This window comes from Armigeres subalbatus, chromosome 2 (assembly GCF_024139115.2).
Source record: "Armigeres subalbatus isolate Guangzhou_Male chromosome 2, GZ_Asu_2, whole genome shotgun sequence".
Lineage (NCBI taxonomy): Eukaryota > Metazoa > Arthropoda > Insecta > Diptera > Culicidae > Armigeres > Armigeres subalbatus.
In genome coordinates, this window is record NC_085140.1 from 71,275,518 (window position 1) to 71,297,380 (window position 21,863).

Consider the following 21,863-nt stretch of genomic DNA (forward strand, 5'->3'; position numbering starts at 1 on the left):
GTAAACCCATCCGAAGCTGAACCATCCCACCCAAGCACACCTGAATATGGGATCCGCTCCCACACGAAAGCGCCTCCGCATGAAAGCAAGCTCAATCCTCCGTGCGCCCGGAAGAGAAGAACGATCCAACACCAGAACGCTTCACATGCAAAGCGGTTGAGCGAAGTAAATTCCACCATTAAAGAAGCCTCCCGATGTCAACACAAACGTATTAGGTGCCTGCCAGAGTAGACGCGTCTACGCGACGCCGCGCGAAAATTGTACGCAAGGGAATAACAATCAAAAATAAGGAGCTGTCAAATCGTATGGACGCTTCGCTTCGCATCGCACTTCGCGTCTACTCTGGCCGCACCCTTAGGCTTTCAGCGATCGTGTACGTACACGCACGTTTCACTCACACTTTTACTCGGTTTGTTTGCAACCACGAGCAGCTGTCACGGCAAAATCAAATGGGATTGTTTGCAACCACGAACCTGCGTTCGTGTTGGTGAGAAATGTCGGCGAGACCCTAATGGTAATGGCACCAGTACTTTGATGCGACTCTGCTCCAGTACGGAAACGCTTAATGAAGAATCTCACTATGAAAGAGAAAGACATGCGCAAAAGAAAAAATCCAAGGACATATACGGCTCTACAAAGTCGCTTATCTATGTTTTTGTATTAATGAGCAGCCCCCTCTCTCTCGCTCGCGAATGACTAGAGAATATCGTAGCATGGTTGCCATTATTGTTTTTAATGTATGGGTAGTAGATTTTAATGGCAAATTATTGAAATCACATTATTTTGGGGCTGTATATAATTTTCAGAAATTTGTCTAGCCCATTTGTTATAATTAATAGGAATATTGATTTTATATATAAATGTATGGACTCACCAAGTTTATAAGCGTCGTCCATTTGTACTGTTATCTTTAAGGTTCAAATGAAACCATGATGGTACACAGAAAGAAAAATCATTTATCAAATTAAAAAATACGTTGGTTAAAATAAAAAGTTGCGTTGGTTCTTTTTCGTAGAGAGTTCCGTATGCTTATGAAAAAAGTACAAACACTTTTGTTACATCCATGTTCCAAAAGTGGTTGAAAATAAAAGTACAAAACTTTTAAAATAATATGGTGGAACTGTCAAATCAAAATAGTCGCATTTGGCTGTTACTGTTACTGAATTAAAAGTTCATTATTTTTAATTTAAAATTAAGTTTTATTTTCCCCTGAAAAGTTCTTCCCATTCCTCTATTTATGATTTCTTTTGGAATTTAATTAAATCCATTTTAAAATTTATTTCATTTTACGTATATTTTAAACTTATTATTTACTAAACTTGGGTTGGTTTGAATTCTCACACATCACAATATGTCCTCGAAAGGTCGTGTTGATAATCTAAGTACGAATAGCAGCTGTAGACTACCTTCTAGGCTTCAACAAAAGTGATTCCAGCCACTTTTGGAGTTAAATTTTTTAACGAAACAGTGTTTCTGCAAGTCAGAATGCCGATCCGAATCTGTAAGAAAAAGAGAAAGTCTCGCATAAGGATCGTCATGATTTATCCTGATGTAAAAAATCAGTACCAAACTCCTTTCACGCTACATATGCGGCGGAATTGGGTGCCGATGTTCTGTGGTAAGAATCAGTACACACTGATACCCGGTACTGAACCATTTCGAAAAAATAAAAAATATTACTTACCTGTTGATTCCATCATAAATAAATATATAAGTTTCACAGCAAACAATAGTAATCACTTACTACCCACCACACAATCGGAAGCAATGTCCGTGGCGGCTGGCTTCCTCGTCCTCACTGCTGTTTTGTTTTTATTGACGTTGTCATAAACGAGAAGAAAAAGAAAGGATAGATGAGATAAATAGCATGGCGTCTTCTTTCCTTTCCGTTTGGTGTGTTGACAGTAAAACAATTTTAAGGTTGAATGTGAGAACTTTTAATTTATCATTAGGAACCGAATAAAAATAACTTTCAAATGAAAAAGATATTTTTAATGAGTCTCATTTAATTTTTAATTTTAAGAAAACTTAGCACTTTTCAATAAGAAAGTGCAAAATATTCTGTTAAACCATGTTTGTTTTTTGTGTGTACGAACGGGACCTCATATTCAACTCCGCCTGATTCTTACCTTCGTGCCAATATCCTTCCACAACCTCCGTTTATACCTGGAATAATGCAGATTGAATATTCGCTGGGTACATGCCGTTTCTGTATGATGCTCTGATGTCGTTTCATATAACTGCGCGACCAACCGTTTGGCAGCCCTTGTTCTAAGTCCCGCCGTCACACAGTTAACCCTCTCGCACACAATCAAGATATTTTCAGGGATGCGTAGTTCTCCCGATGAGACCGAATCACAATTTTCTCACGCGCGCTAGAAAGAGAAAGCAACTGCAAATCCCCGAAGCAAACGTGAAAAATATGGTGGCGTCTGTTTCTCAATTCGAAATTTCCAAATCTTCCAGCCACTGCCAGTGTGCACTTTTCGGCCTTATTCCGGACTCCACGATTATGCCGGGGCTCACTTTCACCAAACAACCAATACTCCACAATTGTTCGCTTGAATAACACCCTTTACTTTAACTTTTTTACACTGCCCTCAATGAAAACGTCCGACTGCCTTCAGATCCTTAACATGTTTTCCGAAAGATTCCATTCGACGTTGATTGAGCTTTACAGGACCCTAAACACAAAACATAGAAATCTCGAGTTTTATGATAAAATTAACGTTTTAGTAGATATCTACAACGATACAATTCATTCAACTGGCTTCAAACCTAGGAATATTGTTTTCAATTAGGAAAGCTTACGGAAAATTGGCAGGATTTTATCCAAAACGATCTAAGAGAGGGCTTGTCATCGTATTAGGAAAAGTTATAAAATTTATAGCAGGAAACCCCGACCAGGAAGATTTAGATTTTAATCAAAACTTAGAAACAATGGAAGGAAATAGCAACAAAATTCTAGATAACCAAATAAAACAAGTCAAGATTAATAATCTTTTACAATCAACCATTAATAAAGTTTCGAAAACCCTCAGACTAATCAAAGAGCAAATACAGCTTCAAAATATTGAATTTAGAAAAGACCTTGAGTTCATAAACCTAATTCTGAACATAGACATTCTGATAAAGACCTTGAAGAACAGATAGCCTTCTCTAGATCAAATCACCTAAACAAAAATATTCTCAGCACAGATGAAAAAGATTATATTTGGAATTTTCTCGTAGAACAACAGATAACTGTCAAATTTGATGATGAAATTTATAAGTTTGTGCAATCCATTGTATCTTTGCAAAACAATCATGTTATTAAAATTGTAAAACTTCCAATCGTCGAATCGAGAGAGTATGGCTTGATACAACTAGAACCCGTCAACGTAAACGGAACCAGAATCAACACAAGTATTCGCTATGTGGCTAACTACCAACGAACATTTTATGAACAGAAAGAGAGGTGCTTCATTTGCAATAATAACATTCCGGTCAATAATGAATGTATCTTCAACATCCTAACGAACCAGAAAGCAAAATGTCCAATGAGTAAACAACCAGACGAGCCAATTATCAAAGAGGTCAACACTGGAACAATTCGACACCTATAAATCAACACACGTATTCGATTCATGCGGAGCATCACGAATTATCTCGGTACCTACTGTTATTGAAACAGGTAATTGTACAGTCACGGTGCAGAATCTCACGTTCAAAAGCCATATGAACATGATAAACCAACATGAGTACCTCACACCCATCTTCGGTAAGGAGATAGAAGTCATCAAACAAAAAATAGACATTGAAGAAATACAGCAGTTAAACTTCAATAACTTACAAGAAATTCAACGACTAAGACTACACATGATCAGCTCCCAGACACTTGGTGGAACAGCCATTGCCTCCATCATCCTTATACCACTAATCATTTTCTGTATTCATAGATACAAAACCAAGGCTAATAACCAGCCTCATCAAAACCAGAAGGAAGACATAGTCACCTTACAGATCTCCGACAGGAAAAGCAAAATCAGCCCATTGGATAACAGTCAGAAAAGAACACCAAACAACCCCCCGACAGATGAAGTCACCTTTCTGGCAAAATCGATCATTCCAGAACCCAGATTCATCCTTACGAAAGGATCAAACAGGTCAACCGAAGACGCTCGACACTAAGAGGGGAGACGTTATGTTGGTCCCCGCCACCTAGGCCCATAGCAACAACACCAACATCCATCCAGCCTGTTACACGCGCGAAAACGAAACCGATGAGGTTCGCAATATTCATCCGCCATAGTAACGATGTCAAGCCAGAGTCATGCCACCACGGAATTCGCAATTGCAGCAGTTTTATATTATAAAAGCAAGTGAAACGCAAAAAGTGAATCAGTTCTAAGTGTGATGTGTTAAACTTAAGTATAATCGATAATAAAATTATTTTTTTATGCTATCCATAGTGAAGACAGCATAACTTGTATATGTATGTTTGTGCGTATGTGTGTGTGTGTGTGTGTGTGTGTGTGCACACGAAAACCGAAAAACATTAGCCACTTTTTCATTAAGTAATTCTTAACCGATTTTCTCGCAACAAGTTGCATTCGACGGGGGACACCCTCGTTGATCATTATTGAATATAATCACGATCGATCATTGCGTTCAAAAGTTAAGAAGAAAATGGTGCGTTGAACCATATGCGGATGGTGGTTGATTTGCCTCACAGCGTTTGCAAGAGCCGTAATGTAGGCAATTTATGACGTGTATTACACTAAGGCAAAACCAAGGAATCGAATCGAGAAAGTCATCGTCACCGCTAGGTTGATTAATCTCGGTTTTTTTATATGAACCCAAGACAAATCGATTGAAAATCTTGCAAATCGGTCAGCCTATTCGTATTATTTCCTTAAAGGGTCAAAGAGAGGTCAAAATATCACTTTAGAAGGATAGATTCCACAATTTTATCAATTCACATCTATTTTGGGTTCATTTAATGCATTGCAGCAATTTCTGAGAAAAAAATGTAGATTTTTTTCCCACTGTCAAGAACATTCACCCAGATTTCTTTAATTGAAAAAAAAGCTTATAAATATTGTGATGCGCATATAAAATGAATCGCATTGCAATTCAACTTGTTTGTCTGGTTTCAAGTTGCATAACGTCTTTAGCAAAAAAAAAAAACAAAATAGAAAGGTCAGTGATATCAAGGTAAACAGAAAACCAGCTGCTTTCTACGCAGCATAAGTTTACGCAAAACCAACAATCAGCTTATCGAATGTCGCAACAGTCTAAATAACACGTGCGATAAGAATTAGGTTTATGTAGGAGCGAAAATCCAACGAAGTGTCCAGTCAGTACTCCTTCAACACCAACCGACATGCGGTGCATTCGACAAATTTGGCTTCTTTTGGGGCTATTTGCAACGTTTGCCTTCATATTGGACCAAGGAGAATGTAAACCCAATCTCAACAGTCTCCCTCGGCGGCCCCCGAAGCCACGTAGACTGAAATTCACCACAACTACTCCGGAACCGACTACGACTACCACAACGACGACTACGACCACACCACCACCGGAAACTACGACACTTCGAGGTTGGAAACGACCGCCACCCAGGCTACCCGGTCCGCCCGGACCGCCCAAACCACCTGGTCCACCTGGCCCACCTGGCCCACCTAGGCCACCCGGTCCACCCAGACCGCCCGGTCCTCCCAGGCCACCTGGCCCGCCCAGACCGCCAGGACCACCCAGCCGACCCAGTCGGCCCAGTAGAGGAACTCGACCGCCTCTACCACCACGGCCTACGATCGATCCTAACAGGAGGCCAATACTACCCTTACTACAGTGGCCTCTGCTTCTTCCGAACCTGGTAAGTATCATATAGATTCGGGTCCAGAATGATTACCAATTTCAATATTCTCGTACTTTTCAGTTACCACCAATATTCACCAATAGATTATAGTAGAAGATAAAATTTTAAATTAAGTACATATTAATAAAGTTGATTTGTTTTCATAAAATAACAACACATTTGCTAACTATTTGTGCTTCCCTGCACGTTCAACGTCTCTACTGAACTGCAACAAGAAACCATACGTTTTATATCTTTCCAATGGCATATTCATCTACCCTTTTTTCGTGATTGCCTGACCGTGTGGTCAGAATGCTTTACTTGTTCGGGCATCAACTCTCTTGTTTTCTAAGCAATCTTTTTCACAAGAAAGGCAACAATTGATTGGAAGTTCAACAGTTGCACAAATTTTATTCCTATAGGAAGAAACCGATAGCAGCAACGAATTATATAAAAACAAAATTCAATTCTAGAGCATGGAGTCCATACAATAATTAATCCAAATAATGTACATACTAAATACTAAATCATGCACGCAGATCTGATATTTTTGACTCGACTTAGTCCTTTCAAAGACTGCGATCTATTCAGTGGATAGCGTACCCTTATTTTTAACAACTAGATATAGAAATTGAATAGTTCAAGGCGATTCTTTCTAAATAATTGAATTCCAGTCGCGTCCAAGAAAACCGAACTGCATTTGCACATATTTTAAATACCCAAAGCACATCGAAACAAACAACTGAACCGCCCTACCGTCGCTTTCCCTTACCTTTCTTGTGCGACTGTCCTCCACCTCCGCCACCTCCACCGGAACTGCCAGCCTGCGCTTGTGGTTCGGCCGGTTTACCCTGACGAGTTTTCAGCTGCGGAATCATCTTACCCAAAAAGAACAATAAACTGTCACGGCTTGGGTAGTCCTTCAGGATAGGACTACCGTCGTTGTTTCGCAGCTGAACACGAATCCGGCCGCGATAAGCCAGTTCCTAGGAAAAAATAGTCAAGTATTTTTTTTTAACAAACCAATTCAAGCCAAACCGCTTACCTTGCTCTTCTCCCGCGAGTACTGCTTATTCTCGACGATGACGTTCAGGTTCAGCGAATGCATCACGTCCCGGATCTCCTGGAAGGACGGATTATCGACGCACTGGTCCTTCGCGATACGGCGACCCTCCTGGCGAGTTTTCTTCTTGTTGATGTACGCCGGATAGATGCAGACCCACCGTTCCCGGTCAGCGTGCTGGAATGCCGGATTCCACGGACGCATCGGAGCAGGTGCGGCTGCCATCGTGCACAATAGTTTACGGATTTATTCTCAACTTTTACAGCACAATTTAATTTCTAAGAGGATACTGTTCTGATGTAGTGCGAAACGAAAACAAAATTTTCTGACACGTTTGAGCTTAACTGTCAAAATATCAATCATCACATCATCGTCATAAAAAAAGATATTTTAGTTACTAGATAAAGATTGTCGCTGTCGTCGCTGTCCGAAACATCTTTTGCTGGCGAGGATAGGGGAGCTAAATGTCAAAGAAGGAAAATCCATACGATTTGACAGGTATGTACCACACATGTTTCGGACAGCAGAACAAAGGGAACAGTAGCGACAATCTTTATCTAGTAACTAAAATATCTTTTGTCATAAACAATGATGCTGCTGATCGACGATGTTTTTCAAGTTTTGAAAAATTACACTGGAAAAAATAAGCTGACAAAAAGTATCCATCTCATCAACAGCTGAGATGAGATAAGACTTAAGGCCGGCGCACAATGGATCCGGAAGGTAATCCGGAAATTTGACAGCTAGTTTGAATACATGCAGTCAAACGTAGCAACGCACAATGCATCCGGAATGAGTTTGCGGATTGTACTAAACGCAAAGTAAACCGCAAACCTGTCCGCACCATTTGAACAATCTCAAACTTTGCGGACAGGTTTGCGTCAAAAAATAAACAAATCACGAGAAAATGATGATTCATTTTTACTTCCACTGGAAATTGCAAGGAATTTCCATTGAAAATTTCAAGGAGATAAAACTTAAATAAATATGTTGAATTTCTATGGGAAAAGTAAGTATGTTTCTATGGAAATTATAAAGAGTTTCAACGTGTAATTCAAAAGAATATCCTCGGAAAACTTTAAGGAAATTTCCTGGGAAATTGTATGAATTGTTCGTGAAAATATTGTAAGTATTTTTCAGGGGAAATTGTAAGGAACTTCCATACGAAATTGCGAGGAATTTAAACAGGAAATGGAAGGAATTTCTTCGGGCATTTGAGAGAAATTTCCATTAGCATCTAATAGGGATTTCCATCGAAAATTGTTAGGAATTTCCATAGGAAATTGTATGAAATTTCCATAGAAATTATTTAAATAATACCAATGGCAAATTACACGGGATCTCTATTGAAAATAGAAAGGAATTTCTAAGGAAAATTATATGGGATTTTTATGTAAAGTTGTTAGGAATTTCCATGAGAAAACGTTATGGGATTTTTCATGAAAAAATTTGAGAAATGTCCATGGAAAACCATGAACAGAGAGGAACTTCCATGAGAAACCATGGAGAATTGTATGAAATTTCGATTGAAATTTCTAGAGGAATTTCTATAAGAACACTTGAGGGATTTCAATTGGCAAAGTGCTAGTAAATTTGTGACGAATTTAAATGGGGAAATCTAAAGAATTATTATGAGAATTTGTAAGGAATATCCATGAGAAACTGTTGGGAATATCAACAGTAAATTGTTAAAAGTTTCATAGGGCAATTCAAAGAAATTTCCATGGCAAATTGTGAACGTAATTGTAAGAAAATTCAATTAGAAACTGTTAGGAAATTTCATGGAAAATTGTTAAGAACATCAATGGGAAATTGTAACAAATTACCAAAAGGACTGGCAAGGAGTTATTATGAAAACTGTTAGCGTTTCTCATGGGAAACATTAAGAGGTTGGCATGGGAAACCGTGAGGAATTTTCTTGGGAATTTCCATAAAAAAACGGAAGAAAATTTCAATTGGAAATTTTAACGAATGTTCATTGAAGATTGAAAGATATTTCAACGGAAATTCCAAGGAAGTTTCACAAGACATTTTTTTTAAATTTCCATTGGAAATAGCAAGAAATTCAAAAGGTGAATCGTAAGGAATTTAAAGTGCCTCCAGGAATTCCTCCGGAAGTGCTTCCAAGAATTTCTCCAGAAGTTCCTTCGAACATTCTTCCAGAAGGTCCTCCAAAATTATTCTGGAAATTCCTCCAATAATTCCTCCTCGAGTTCCTCCAGGAGTTCCGCCCGAAGATCCTCCAGGTAATTCCCTGGAAGTTCGTCCAGGAATTTCCCCAGAAATTCCACCAGGGATTCCCCCGGAAGCTCCTCCAGGAATTCCTCCAAAAATTCCTTAAAAATTTCCTTAGGGTGTTTTCATAGGGGATCCTCCAAAAAAATTCTACAGGAATTCTTTCGGAAGTTTCTACAAAAAATCCATTGTAAAATCTTTCAAAAATTCCTCCTGCAGTTCCTCCAGGAATTTCTCCGAAAGTACCTCCAGCAATTCCTCCGGAGGTTCTCCAGCAATTCCTCCGGAAGTTCCTCCAGCAATTCCTCCTGGAATTCCTTCGGAAGTTCCTCCAGCAATTCCTCCGGGAGTTCCTCCAGGAATTCCTCCGGAAGTTCCTCCAGGAATTCCTCCGGAAGTTCCTCCAGGAATTCCTCCGGAAGTTCCTCCAGGAATTCCTCCGGAAGTTCCTCCAGCAATTCCTTCGGAAGTTCTTCCAGCGATTCCTCCGGAAGTGCCATGAGGAATTCCTCCGAAAGTTCCTCCAGCAATTCCTCCGAAATTTCCTCCAGCGATTCCTCCGGAAGCTCCTCCAGCCATTCCTCCGGAAGTTCCTCCAGCAATTCCTCCGGAAGTTTCTCCAGCAATTCCTCCGGAAGTTCCACCAGCAATTCCTCCAGGAATTCCTCCGGAAGTTCCTTCAGGAATTTCTCCGGAAGTTCCTTCAGGAATTCCTCCGGAAGTTCCTCCGGGAATTTCTCTGGAAAATCCTTCAGGAATTCCTCCGTAAGTTCCTCCGGAAGTTCCTCCAGGATTTCCTCCGGAAGTTCTTCCAGGAATTCTTCCGGAAGTTCCTCCAGGAATTCTTCCGGAAGTTCCTCCAGGAATTCCTCCGGAAGTTCCTTCAGGAACTCTTTCAGAAGTTCTTCCAGGAATTCCTTCAGAAGTTCTTCCAGGAATTCCTTCGGAAATTCCTCCAGGAATTCCTGAGGAAAGTTACCCCAAAAATTCTTTTGAAAGTTCCTCCAGGAATTCTTTCCGAAGTTTTTACAGGAATTCCTCCGGAAGTTCTTTCAGGAATACCTCCGGAAGTTTCTATAGGGAATCCTCGAATTACTCCGCAAGTTTCTCCAGAAATTCCTCAAGGAATATCCGAAGGAACTTCCGGAAGAATTATTGAAGGAACTTCCGGAGGAATTTCTGAAGGAACTTGCGGAGGATTTTCTGAAGGAACTTCCGGAGGATGTACTGAAGAAACTTTCGGAGGAATTCTTGAAGGAACTACCCGAAAAATTCCTGAATGAACTTCCCGGGGAATTTCTGGAGAAACATCCGAAGGAACTCCTGGAGGAACTTCCGGAGAAATTCATGAAGGAACTTCCGGAGAAATTTCTGGAGGAATTCGCGGAGGAATTGCTGGAGGAACTTCCGGAGGAATTGCTGGAGAAACTTCCGGAGGAATTGCTGGAGGAACTTCCGGGGGAATTGCTGGAGGAACTTCCGGAGGAATTGCTGAAGGAACTACCGGAGGAACTGCTGGAGGATCTTGCTGAGTTCCAGCAGAAATTTGCGGAGGTTTTCATGCAGGAACTTCCTGAACAATTCCTGAAGGAACATTCCCGGGAATTCCTGAAGGAACTTTCCTAGGAATTCCTGGAAACACTTTCGAAGGAACTACTGGAGGAATTTTCCGTAGAAATTCCTGAAAGAAAGTTCAGAGAAATTCCAGAAAGAACTTTCGGAGAAATTCCTTTAGGAACTTCCGGAGGAATTCCTGGAGGAACTTCCGGATGAATTCCTGGAGGAACTTCCGGATGAATTCCTGGAGGAACTTCCGGATGAATTCCTCATGGAACTTCCGGAGGAATTCCTGGAGGAGCTTCCGAAGGAATTCCTGGAAGAGTTTCCGGAGGAATTCCTGGAGGAACTTCCGAAGGAATTCCTGGAAGAGTTTCTGGAGGAATTCCTGGAGGAACTTTCAAAGGAATTCCTGGAGGAACTTCCAGAGGAATTCCTGGAGGAACTTCCAGAGGAATTCCTGGAGGAACTTCCAGAGGAATTCCTGTAGGAACTTCCAGAAGAATTCCTGGAGGAACTTCCAGAGGAATTCCTGGAGGAACTTCCAGAGGAATTCCTGGAGGAACTTCCGGAGGAATTTCTGGAGGAACTTCCGGAGGAACTTCCGGAGGAATTCCTGGAGGAACTTCCCGAGAAATTCCTGGAGGAACTTCCGGAGGAATTCCTGGAGGAACTTCCGGAGGAACTCCTGGAGGAACTTCCGGAGGAACTCCTGGAGGAACTTCCGGAGGAACTCCTGGAGGAACTTCCGGAGGAATTCCTGGAGGAACTCCTGGAGGAACTTACGGAGGAATTGCTGGAGGAACTTCCGGAGGAACTTCTGGAGGAATTCCTGGAGGAACTTCCGGAGGGATTCCTGGAGGAACTTCCGGATGAATTCCTCATGGAATTTCCGGAGGAATTCCTGGAGGAGCTTCCGAAGGAATTCCTGGAAGAGTTTCCGGAGGAATTCCTGGAGGAACTTCCAAAGGAATTCCTGGAAGAGTTTCTGGAGAAATTCCTGGAGGAACTTTCAAAGGAATTCCTGGAGGAACTTCCAGAGGAATTCCTGGAGGAACTTCCAGAGGAATTCCTGGAGGAACTTCCAGAGGAATTCCTGGAGGAACTTCCGGAGGAATTTCTGGAGGAATTTCCGGAGGAACTTCCGGAGGAATTCCTGGAGGAACTTCCGGAGGAAATCCTGGAGGAACTTCCGGAGGAATTCCTGGAGGAACTCCTGGAGGAACTTCCGGAGGAATTGCTGGAGGAACTTCCGGAGGAACTTCTGGAGGAATTCCTGGAGGAACTTCCGGAGGGATTCCTGGAGGAACTTCCGGAGGAATTCCTGGAGGAACTTCCGGAGGAATTCCTGGAGGAACTTCCGGAGGAACTTCCGGAGGAATTGCTGGAGGAACTTCCGGAGGAATTCCTGTAGGAACTTCCGGAGGAATTCCTGTAGGAACTTCCGGAGGAATTCCTGTAGGAACTTCCGGAGGAATTCCTGTAGGAACTTCCGGAGGAATTCTTGAAGGAACTTCCGGAGGAATTCCTGGAGGAACTTCCGGAGGAATTCCTGGAGGAACTTCCGGATGATTTATCAGAGGAATTTTCAGAGCATTTCCCGAATGATTTTTTGTAGAAATTTCCGAAAGAATTTCTGTAAAAATTTTTGGACGATTCCCTGTAGAAACTTCGGAATAAATTTATGAGGAATTTCTAGAGAAATGCGTGGAAGAACTTCTGGGGGAATTTACGGAGGAATTCCTGGAGGAACTTCCGAAAATTTCTGTAGGATTCTTTATAAAAACTTCCGAAGTTATTGTTTGTGGAATTTCTGGGGGAATTCCTGGAGAAACTTTGTTGGGTTAGATGGGGGTGGGGGGGGGTTTGTGACTGCTGGAGAAACTTCCGAAGGAAATGTTTGAAGAATTTCTGGGGGAATTCTTGGAGGCAGTTCCAAGGGAATTCCTGGAGGGTCTCCCGGAAGATTTTTTATAGGAATTTTCGGAAGATTTTCCTGATGATTTTTTGTATTTTTATGAATTTCTGGAGGAATTCCTGGAATAACTTACGGAGGAACTTCTGGAGGAATTTTCGGAGGAATTTCCGGAGGAACTTCCGAATATTTCTGAAGAATGCTTTATAAAAACTTCCGAAGTTAATGTTTGAGGAATTTCTGGGGAATTTCTGGAGGTACTTGTGGGGAATTACTGAAGAAACTTGGGGAACTGCTGGAGAATCTTCTGGAGGAATGCCTGGGGCAGCTTCGGGAGCAATTCCTGTAGGAACTTCCGGAAAAATTCTGGAGAAGCTTCCAAAGCAATTCCTAGAGGAACTTCCGGAGCACTTCCTGAAGGTATTCCTAGTGGATTTTTCGGAGGATTTTCCGAATGATTTTTGGTAATAACTTCCGAAGGAATTCCTGTAGACATTTCTAGAGGACTCCCTATAGAAACTTATTAAGGAATTTTTTTGAGTATTTTTTGGAAAAATTTCTGAAGAAACTTCCAAAGAAATTCTTGGAGAAACTTCCCGAGGTATTCTTGAAAAAAATTCCGAAGAATTTTTTAAATAAACTTTTTATAATTCATGAGGAAATTTCTGAAGGATATCCTGTAGAAACTTTCGGAGGAAATTTTGTAGGCATTTCTAGAGGAATTCCTGGAGGCACTTCCAGAGTAATTTTTAGAGGAACTTCTAGAAGAATTAACGGAGAAACTTGTGGATAAATTCTCGGAGGAATTTCTGGAGGATTTTGTGGAGAATCTCCTGGAGAAACTGCCGAAGGGATTTCTGGAGAAAGCGTCAGACGAATATCTTGAGGTACTTTCGGAGGAAGTCTAGGAGGATTTCATGAAGGAATTCCTGGAGGAGCTTGCGGAGGAATTTCTCAAGAAATTCCTGGAATGACTTGTGGGGAAACTTGCCTAGGACACACATGAATTAATCACGATTTTTAATTAACCTCCATCCTCCAATGTCCAAAAATTCAGTTTTAATTCTTCTCCAAATTTTCTGAATACTTTAATAACTTGTCTAAATAAATATAAGCTCAAAATCTCGAGCGCCAGAGATACATATATCCATTCCGTAATAACTTATTTGGAACCCAATAGCGACAAAAAATGTTAACTGCTCAACTGTCAAAAACCGTATGCATTGTGGGTTGCTTATCCGTTTGACGTGCGTTTTGTATTTTAGTACAAAACGTATCAAACGGATAACAAAACGCAAACTCAAACCCAAACGCAACGTATCCTTTGTGCTCCGGCCTTTAGTCATCTCACTGTTCCTTTTTGAAACCGTTTGCCTGTCAAAAAAGGCCAATTTTTATTGGGCGATTTGACAGACGCCGGCAAGCGCAGCGTTGCTTTATTTTGCAGTCGGGTGCTTTGTTATTACTTTCGCGGTGTTGCTAGTAGTCGGGGATTTTTCAACTTCAATTTTGAAAGATGCAAGTAAACACGAATTCACTTTTGTATTGCTAATTTAAACGCGAAATGGAATGAAAAAAATATGTGTTCATCGTATACAGAATTGCAATCAGGTAATGTAGGTCAACAGCTCAACATTCGATAATTATTGGTTGAAATGTGTGCGCCTTGATAATTTTCAGTTTGTTAAAACAAGATGGTCACACTGGAAGTGCCCGTCGTGTGAATCGAGGAGAAGTTGTGCGAGGGCATTCAGCTCTGAGTTGTCTTATCTCATCTCAGATCAACAGACAAATACCGCCCGAACACTGAGGAAAATGGACGTATGATTTTCAATCAAACGCCTTATTAATATTTGCCACAAAGAATCGGTATGAATTTCAATATGTTGCCTTATGAATGATGATTTTCATTTAAAAAAAAGCTGATGATTTTCATTAAGTGCGGCAGACTGGGTTCGAACCATGGACGTCGGGGTCGGGAGGCCGACGCGCCCACACGCCCATCGACGCTTGAATACTCGGGAAGGTTACTTCACGTAAAAAAATAACCTTATATGTTATGGCAAAAAACCATTCGAAAATACTTATACTCTTCATTGGGTCGTATGAATAAAAAGTAGTAAGTTCGAGTTTACTACATTTTGAGTAGTAAACGTCACTTGTGGAACATGTTCGTATGAATAAAAGAGACTTTACTACACTACACATTTCGAACATACTACAAACAACTGTTTCGGTATGAATAAAAGAAGAGTTTACTACTGATTTCTTGTAGTCTGCTCAAGACGTTGCTACTCATGTTAAAAATGCAAATTATTCATCAGAATCGAAGCGAATCGGCTTTGTTCTTGAAAATAGAAGTCCAATTTAAGAAAAACAAACAAAACAGACATGTCTTTTGTTGATTAGCTGCAAAAAAATGATGAAATCATCATCGTCATCATGGGGTCTATTTTGTTTTGACGTTCCTGCATGTAGTAAATGGTAGTAAACTGTAGTAAAGGCTAAGTTCGAATGTAGCATATGCCATAAGTTCGAAAAAGTTTTTATTCATATCAAACATGTAGTTTTCTCTGTGGACTTTATTTTTGAGTAGATGCTACAAGCGTTGAGTTTTGCTACTTTTTATTCATACGACCCATTATATGCCACCTAATGAGAGATCCCATATCAAAAAGCTAATAACATTCATAAGTTAATGAAAAGTATAAGTTTCCGAATGTATGTGACTAATGCGATGTATAAGTTTTTTCTTATACATGTCATTAAGCGCTTGCTTTGGCAAAAAAGTATTAGAAATATTAATAATAAACAACATTAAATTTTTTCACGTGTTCGTATAAGAAGCACTGTTGGTGGAATAATCAGTCGAAGATTTATAAGGCGCCAGTTATGAATTTCGGTAGTCCAGTTCGCTGAGTGAATAAATAAAAAATATATTTTAAGAAAACAAATAATTTTTTGTAACAACGCAATTTAAAACAATGAGTTTGCTAAAGACTATATTGAAGATGAAATCTTTTTTTTTTAGACAAAAGGCTACCTTACCTCGGGAAAATTTTCCGCCGGATTTTGGTCCCCGTGCATTTTAAATGGGGCCGGGATTTTGATTTTCCGTGCCCAAGTCCCGAAAGCATCGCATATGCAAAAATGCATGGGGAAAAATTCCGCGGACCAAATTCCCGAGGTGTGAGGCTACCTTTAAGGTAGTGGTGTTGAACTGCGTGCGTGGACTCAAATTAGCTCACCAGCGACGTGAGAAGCTCTTGTTTACAAAAGCAGTTTCGCCCTTTTGAAATATTGGTGCCGAAATAACCGTACCACAAACTGTTAAAACTTTATATGAGATTGTTCATTTACAGTTGTCAACATTATAGGATACTGTTGTCGACCGCACGGGAAAATATCCATGTACAGTTTGTAAGGTGGTAAGGTGGTTGAAGAATTCGTGTACTTGGGCTCACTGGTGACCGCCGATAACGATACCAGCAGAGAAATTCGGAGACGCATAGTGGCTGGAAATCGTACGCACTTTGGACTCCGCAAGACGCTTCGATCGAATAGAGTTCGCCGCCATACCAAACTGACTATCTACAAAACGCTTATAAGACCGGTAGTTCTCTACGGACACGAGACCTGGACGATGCTCGTGGAGGACCAACGCGCACTGGGAGTTTTCGAAAGGAAAGTGTTGCGTACCATCTATGTTGGGTTGCAGATGGCGGATGGTACGTGGAGGAGGCGAATGAACCACGAGTTGCATCAGCTGTTGGGAGAACCATCCATCGTTCACACCGCGAAAATCGGAAGACTGCGGTGGGCCGGGCACCATAAGCCAGAATGTCGGACAGTAATCCGGTGAAAATGGTTCTCGACAACGATCCGACGGGAACAAGAAGGCGAGGTGCACAGCGGGCAAGGTGGATTGATCAGATAGAGGACGACTTGCGGACCCTTCGCAGACTGCGTGGTTGGCGAAGTGCAGCCATGAACCGAGCTGAATGGAGAAGTCTTTTATGTGCAGCACAGGCCACTCCGGCCTTAGTCTGATGATAAATAAATAAAATGATACATGGACAATTATATGATTAAAACTTTTAATTACCTGACCATACAAAATTGTTGACGGATTATACATGTTGCTAATGATTACTAGAATGGGAAATGAAAAATAATCCGAATTAAACAAAATCATTCATGATATGATTTGGGTTGCTATTCACACACGAAGGCAGAAATGAGGTAAATTTTATTTTCAGTGTAATAAAGACATTTCTGCCAACGGCAGTTTTTGTCGGGTCCATTTGAACGGCCATTAGATAGTTTTTTCAAATTTACAAGTGAAAATCATGCAAATACTTATTTAAAGGGACTGAAATGCATGTAAGTGAGAAATAATATACAATAGGGAAGTAAGTTTAATTTTCCATTTTTGTTTGTTCCTAGAAACATCCGTTTCCCACTTCAAGTGAAAATCTCAAAACAGTGTTCCGCCACTGCGCTAGAAGACTCGGTGGAACCGCAAGAATATGAATGCAAGGTAAGAATCTTCTATTATGGATATTCTTTAATATGCAGTGTTCGATGCTTAAGATAATGATACCGATCTAATAACTGAATGGTTGTACGACACATCGTTCCAGGATTCCGGAGCTCTGATGGATACACCAAGTCTCGAGAACAATGAGTCTGGCACGATCAATAACCTTTCAACCAGCTTCCAACTTCATTGGGCCGATGTCAGTTGCCCTTTATGTTATCTCTGGAAATGCAGCGCGACCATTTGCAATAAAAGAACATTTACATTCTTTATTTATAAGACTTGCAGCCCGTGGCTGGCTCGTCCCGAATATAACATAACATTTGATGATCATTTTAAAAGATGAAAAATAAACAAATTTCATTTATAATAAAATAACTTAAATCATATTAAGTTAAAGAGCTATATTAGATAACCAATAAAATATAAAGAAAAAAAGGCTTATTTTAAAAACTGAAAACCCCCCAAATGAATATACCCCGTACAATGATGTGTGAAATAATATTATACATATTGTAATAACATAATCATAATATTGAAAGGTTATTGCACAGCTTTTAATTTGGATTGACTGCTGAATCGTTGAAAAAATCATACTATTTAAAGTCTTTATTGAATATAATCATAATCGTAATAATCACTAGAAACAAAAAGCGAAGATAAACTACCCGGATAAAAAATACAATAGAGTTGCAATAAAATATCATAAAATCACAATACATTTTATTTATGAACATTAAATTCTATCAGAAAAATATATTAAGCTCTTTTAGTGGAATGTATTAAACCGTCTAAGACGAATTAAGTACTGTCCATTTAATTCCACTAGTTAATTTTCGTTATCTTTGCAGATACGTATTTCGACCACAACTGTGTGGTTGTCTTCCAGTGTCTTGAACGTCGAGTCAAGTACAAGACACTGAAGACGACCACAGTTGTGGTCGAAATACGTATCTGCAAAGATAACGAAAATTAACTAGTGGAATTAAATGGACAGTACTTAATTCGTCTTAGACGATTAAATTCTATTGTTTTTATATCATACCAATTAAAGTGCCATATTGTTGTTTCAATAGACGTACAATAGATTCAATTGCCAGTAAAAAATTGACAATAGAATCACAATAAATTCAATTGTAATGGCAAAAATTTGTTCGAGAAAAAATCGATTTTTTTATTGTAAAGATACATAACAACCCCTATTTTCTATTGTAAAACTGCCATTTACAATAGCCGTTATGGTGGAAAACAATATTCTTCAATTATTCTATTGTGAGCCACAATAGAGTTTACCGTAATTACTATTAATTTCAGCGTAATGTTACAATAACTTCTATTGTAATTGTTTTGGAATTTTTTATTAGGGTAATGATTCATTGTAAAATTGCTCTACAAAAATATAAGCAAAAGTTGATGTTTTTGAATGGTAACGATACTTAACAACCCATTCAATGTATAATCCAAAATCAAAATATTGTAAAGGTTATCGTAAATATCATTCATCGCATAATAACCGTAAAATATTTCAAATGATTCCATAAAAAAATCAACAATGATTTTTTATACTCAAAAAACGATAACTAGAAAAATAGTAGTATGATTCCTTTTTATTTGGGGCCTTAATCCAAAAGAATTCCTACTGGATTCTTTCCAGTATTGTTAAGCAATACCCTTGGGAATCTGTGAAAAATACTCTTTAAAATCCATGGAGGATTTGCTTTAGAATCTCTCGTTGATAGGCTCCGGAATATCTCCAGATTCGTTTTAAGATTGGCTTAGGAATTCCTTGACATATCAGAATCCTTCGGCGATTTGCTTCGTAATCCTTTGAAGATTTAATTCAGAGTCTCTCGACCTTATGCAAATGATCTGCGTTGGGATCTCTAGGCGATAAGGAATCCGGCTGACGATTAGATTCGGAATCCCACGAAGAATTGCTTCAGAATCATTCGACGTTTCGTTTCGGAATACATCGACGGTTTGCTTCAGAATTTCTCATAGTCCCTAAACGATTTTTTTTGGAACCATTCGATGATTTGCTTCGAAATCCTTTGATGATTTGCATCGGAATCCCTCAACGATTTACTTCAACATCCTTGGAGGATTCCCTTCGGGATCGCTGGAGGATTCTTTTCGAAATAACTGAAGGATTAATTCGGAGTCGCTCGACGATTTGCTTCGAAGTCCTTCGACGGATTGCTTCGGAATCCTTCGACGATATGCGTCTTCATCCCTGGAACATTGCTCATGAAATACCTGGAATCATCATATTGGAATTCCTGGAGGGTTTTCGACGAAATCCCTGGAATATTCCCCTTCAAATTCCTGAAATATTCCCGTCGAAATTCCTGGAGGGTGAAGGATCCCTGCTACATTCTCGTCGGAATCCTTGAAATTTTTCCGTTGGAATTCCTGAAACATTCCCTCCGAAATCTCTGGTGGATTCCCTTCATGATCCCTGGAGGCTCCCATCGGTATTCTCGTCGAAATATCTAGAGATTTCCGTCGGAGTCCCTGGAACATTCCAGTCAGGATCACTAAAGGATTCTCATCAGAATTCTTGGAAGATTCTCGGCGGAATCCATGGAAAGTTGCACTATTTGTTTTCATTTGAGATAGATAGAATATTTATCAAGTATGCAAATATATCCACTGATGCCTGATGCTACACGTAAAAAAATAACCTTATATGTTATGGCAAAAAAACATTCGAAAATACTTATACTCTTCATTATGCCACTTAATGAATGATCACATATCAAAAAGCTAATAACATTCATAAGTTAATGAAAAGTATAAGTTTCGGAATATATGTGACTAATGCGATTTATAAGTTTTTTTCTTATACATGTCATTAAGCGCTTGCTTTGGCAAAAAAGTATTAGAAATCTTAATAATAAATAACATTAAATTTTTTTACGTGTAGTCGAGCGCAGTTAAACATAGACTGTGAGTTGTTGCCAAGGGGTGGGACGCTGAGCACAATGGGTCGTATGAATAAAAAGTAGTAAGTTCAACTTTACTACATTTTCAGTAGTAAACGTCACTTGTGGAACATGTTCGTATGAATAAAAGAGACTTTACTACACTACACATTTCGAACATACTACAAACAACTGATTCGGTATGAATAAAACAAGAGTTTACTACTGATTTCTTGTAGTCTGCTCAAGACGTTGCTACTCATGTTTTAAATGCAGATTATTCATCAGAATCGAAGCGAATCGGCTTTGTTCTTAAAAATAGAATTTCAATTTAGGGAAAACAAACAAAACAGACATGCTTTTTGTTGATTAGCCGCAAAAAAAATGATGAAATCATCATCGTCATCATGGGGTCTATTTTGTTTTGACGTTTCTCCGTGTAGTAAATGGTAGTAAACTGTAGTAAAGGCTAAGTTCGAATGTAGCATATGCCATAAGTTCGAAAATGTTTTTATTCATATCAAACATGTAGTATTCTCTGTGGACTTTATTTTTGAGTAGATACTACAAGCGTTGAGTTTTGCTACTTTTTATTCATACGACCCAATGTTCCAAGCACACATTTGCAAGTTTTGATTCACAAGTGTGGCACTCGATGTGGCACACTTGGCACACTTTTGACATTTGAATGATCAGCACTTAAAATACCGGCAACCTTGCCAAAGTTTGTTTTGATCTTTTCGACTTATTCTCAAATCCGTAGGGTAATGTACTCAATATTGTACAACTACTTTTGATACGAAAATTATTTTAAGCTTTTAGTGGAATGTATTTACAATAGTACAAACTCGTCTTATGACAAGTACTTTAGATAAATAATAACTTTGTACTTTTCTTGTATAATATATGAAAATAATCATGTCGAATTAAATACATATTTAGCAGACAGAAAGCGCGCACATATATTTACGGTAGTCAACGCGGTACCAATTTAATCCGCTATGCAATCGCTGCGCTTTCTTGGCAGCAGCATAATTGTTTCATTCAATGATAATTTAAAACATGAATGGGACAACCAATGGAGAAACCAGCGAGTTTGTTTTATTTTGCTCCAGATTCAAACTAGAATAGTGGTATGGAATAAAACTGAATCACTACTAATATCACTCTTAGGATTCCGGTGAAATTCCACCGGATTCACTCATTTATTTTAAGTGTGTAAGAAACATAAATTTCGTTGATAAGACTTGTATATTTGGCATGCCTACTTTTTGTCCCTTTACTCTATGCTTTGATATCCCGCATCTTCCCACCCACCATCGCATCGTAGCGGTAACTGAAAATTTCGGATGCAAAATTTTTTCCATGAACCGCAGTATCGTGTGCTTAAATCAAATCTCTTGGATTGCAGTTGCGATAACGAGTTAGTTCCAGATCTGAAGAACAACACAAAAGTAATAATAAATACTTACATTTATTGTGTTTTCGACATCCGTAATTAATCCGTTACCGCTGCTACAACCTACAATATGTTGATGTTTTTCTCGATTCAGCTTTTCCCGAAGCACCAGTATCAATCCCCTGGCCTGAATTCCGATAGCGGCGTTATTCAATTCCAACCGATTTAACCTACCTCTGCATCAAGATTTACGATCCGATGATATAAATTTCATTAATCTAAATAATGAGGTCAACGGAGCATTCGTGTGTTTATGATTTTTTCTCATCGCGCCAAAAGGTGACATATGAAAGTGTTGCCAGGACTTTCTGATTGTCAAAATGACAATCTG

At 39.4% G+C, this 21,863-nt stretch overlaps 2 protein-coding genes and 1 long non-coding RNA gene across 3 annotated transcripts; 2 read left to right on the forward strand and 1 right to left on the reverse strand.

The window, feature by feature from the left end:
• The first annotated feature begins 5,365 nt into the window (after window positions 1-5,365).
• LOC134209023 (uncharacterized) lies at window positions 5,366-5,950 on the forward strand. The gene is made up of 2 exons (XM_062685004.1): window positions 5,366-5,857; window positions 5,921-5,950. The coding sequence occupies exons 1-2, from the start codon at window positions 5,366-5,368 to the stop codon at window positions 5,948-5,950; spliced, it is 522 nt and encodes a 173-aa protein (XP_062540988.1).
• Window positions 5,951-6,518: 568 nt separating this feature from the next.
• Window positions 6,519-7,251, reverse strand: LOC134214522 (signal recognition particle 19 kDa protein). Its single transcript, XM_062693879.1, has 2 exons — window positions 6,885-7,251; window positions 6,519-6,825 (listed from the first exon to the last, which is right to left on the reverse strand). The coding sequence occupies exons 1-2, from the start codon at window positions 7,125-7,127 to the stop codon at window positions 6,592-6,594; spliced, it is 477 nt and encodes a 158-aa protein (XP_062549863.1). The 5' UTR covers window positions 7,128-7,251; the 3' UTR covers window positions 6,519-6,591.
• Window positions 7,252-16,880: 9,629 nt separating this feature from the next.
• LOC134214523 (uncharacterized) lies at window positions 16,881-17,477 on the forward strand. Its single transcript, XR_009979817.1, has 3 exons — window positions 16,881-16,992; window positions 17,056-17,149; window positions 17,253-17,477. It is a non-coding gene; the product is annotated as an uncharacterized LOC134214523 (long non-coding RNA).
• Window positions 17,478-21,863: the final 4,386 nt, after the last annotated feature.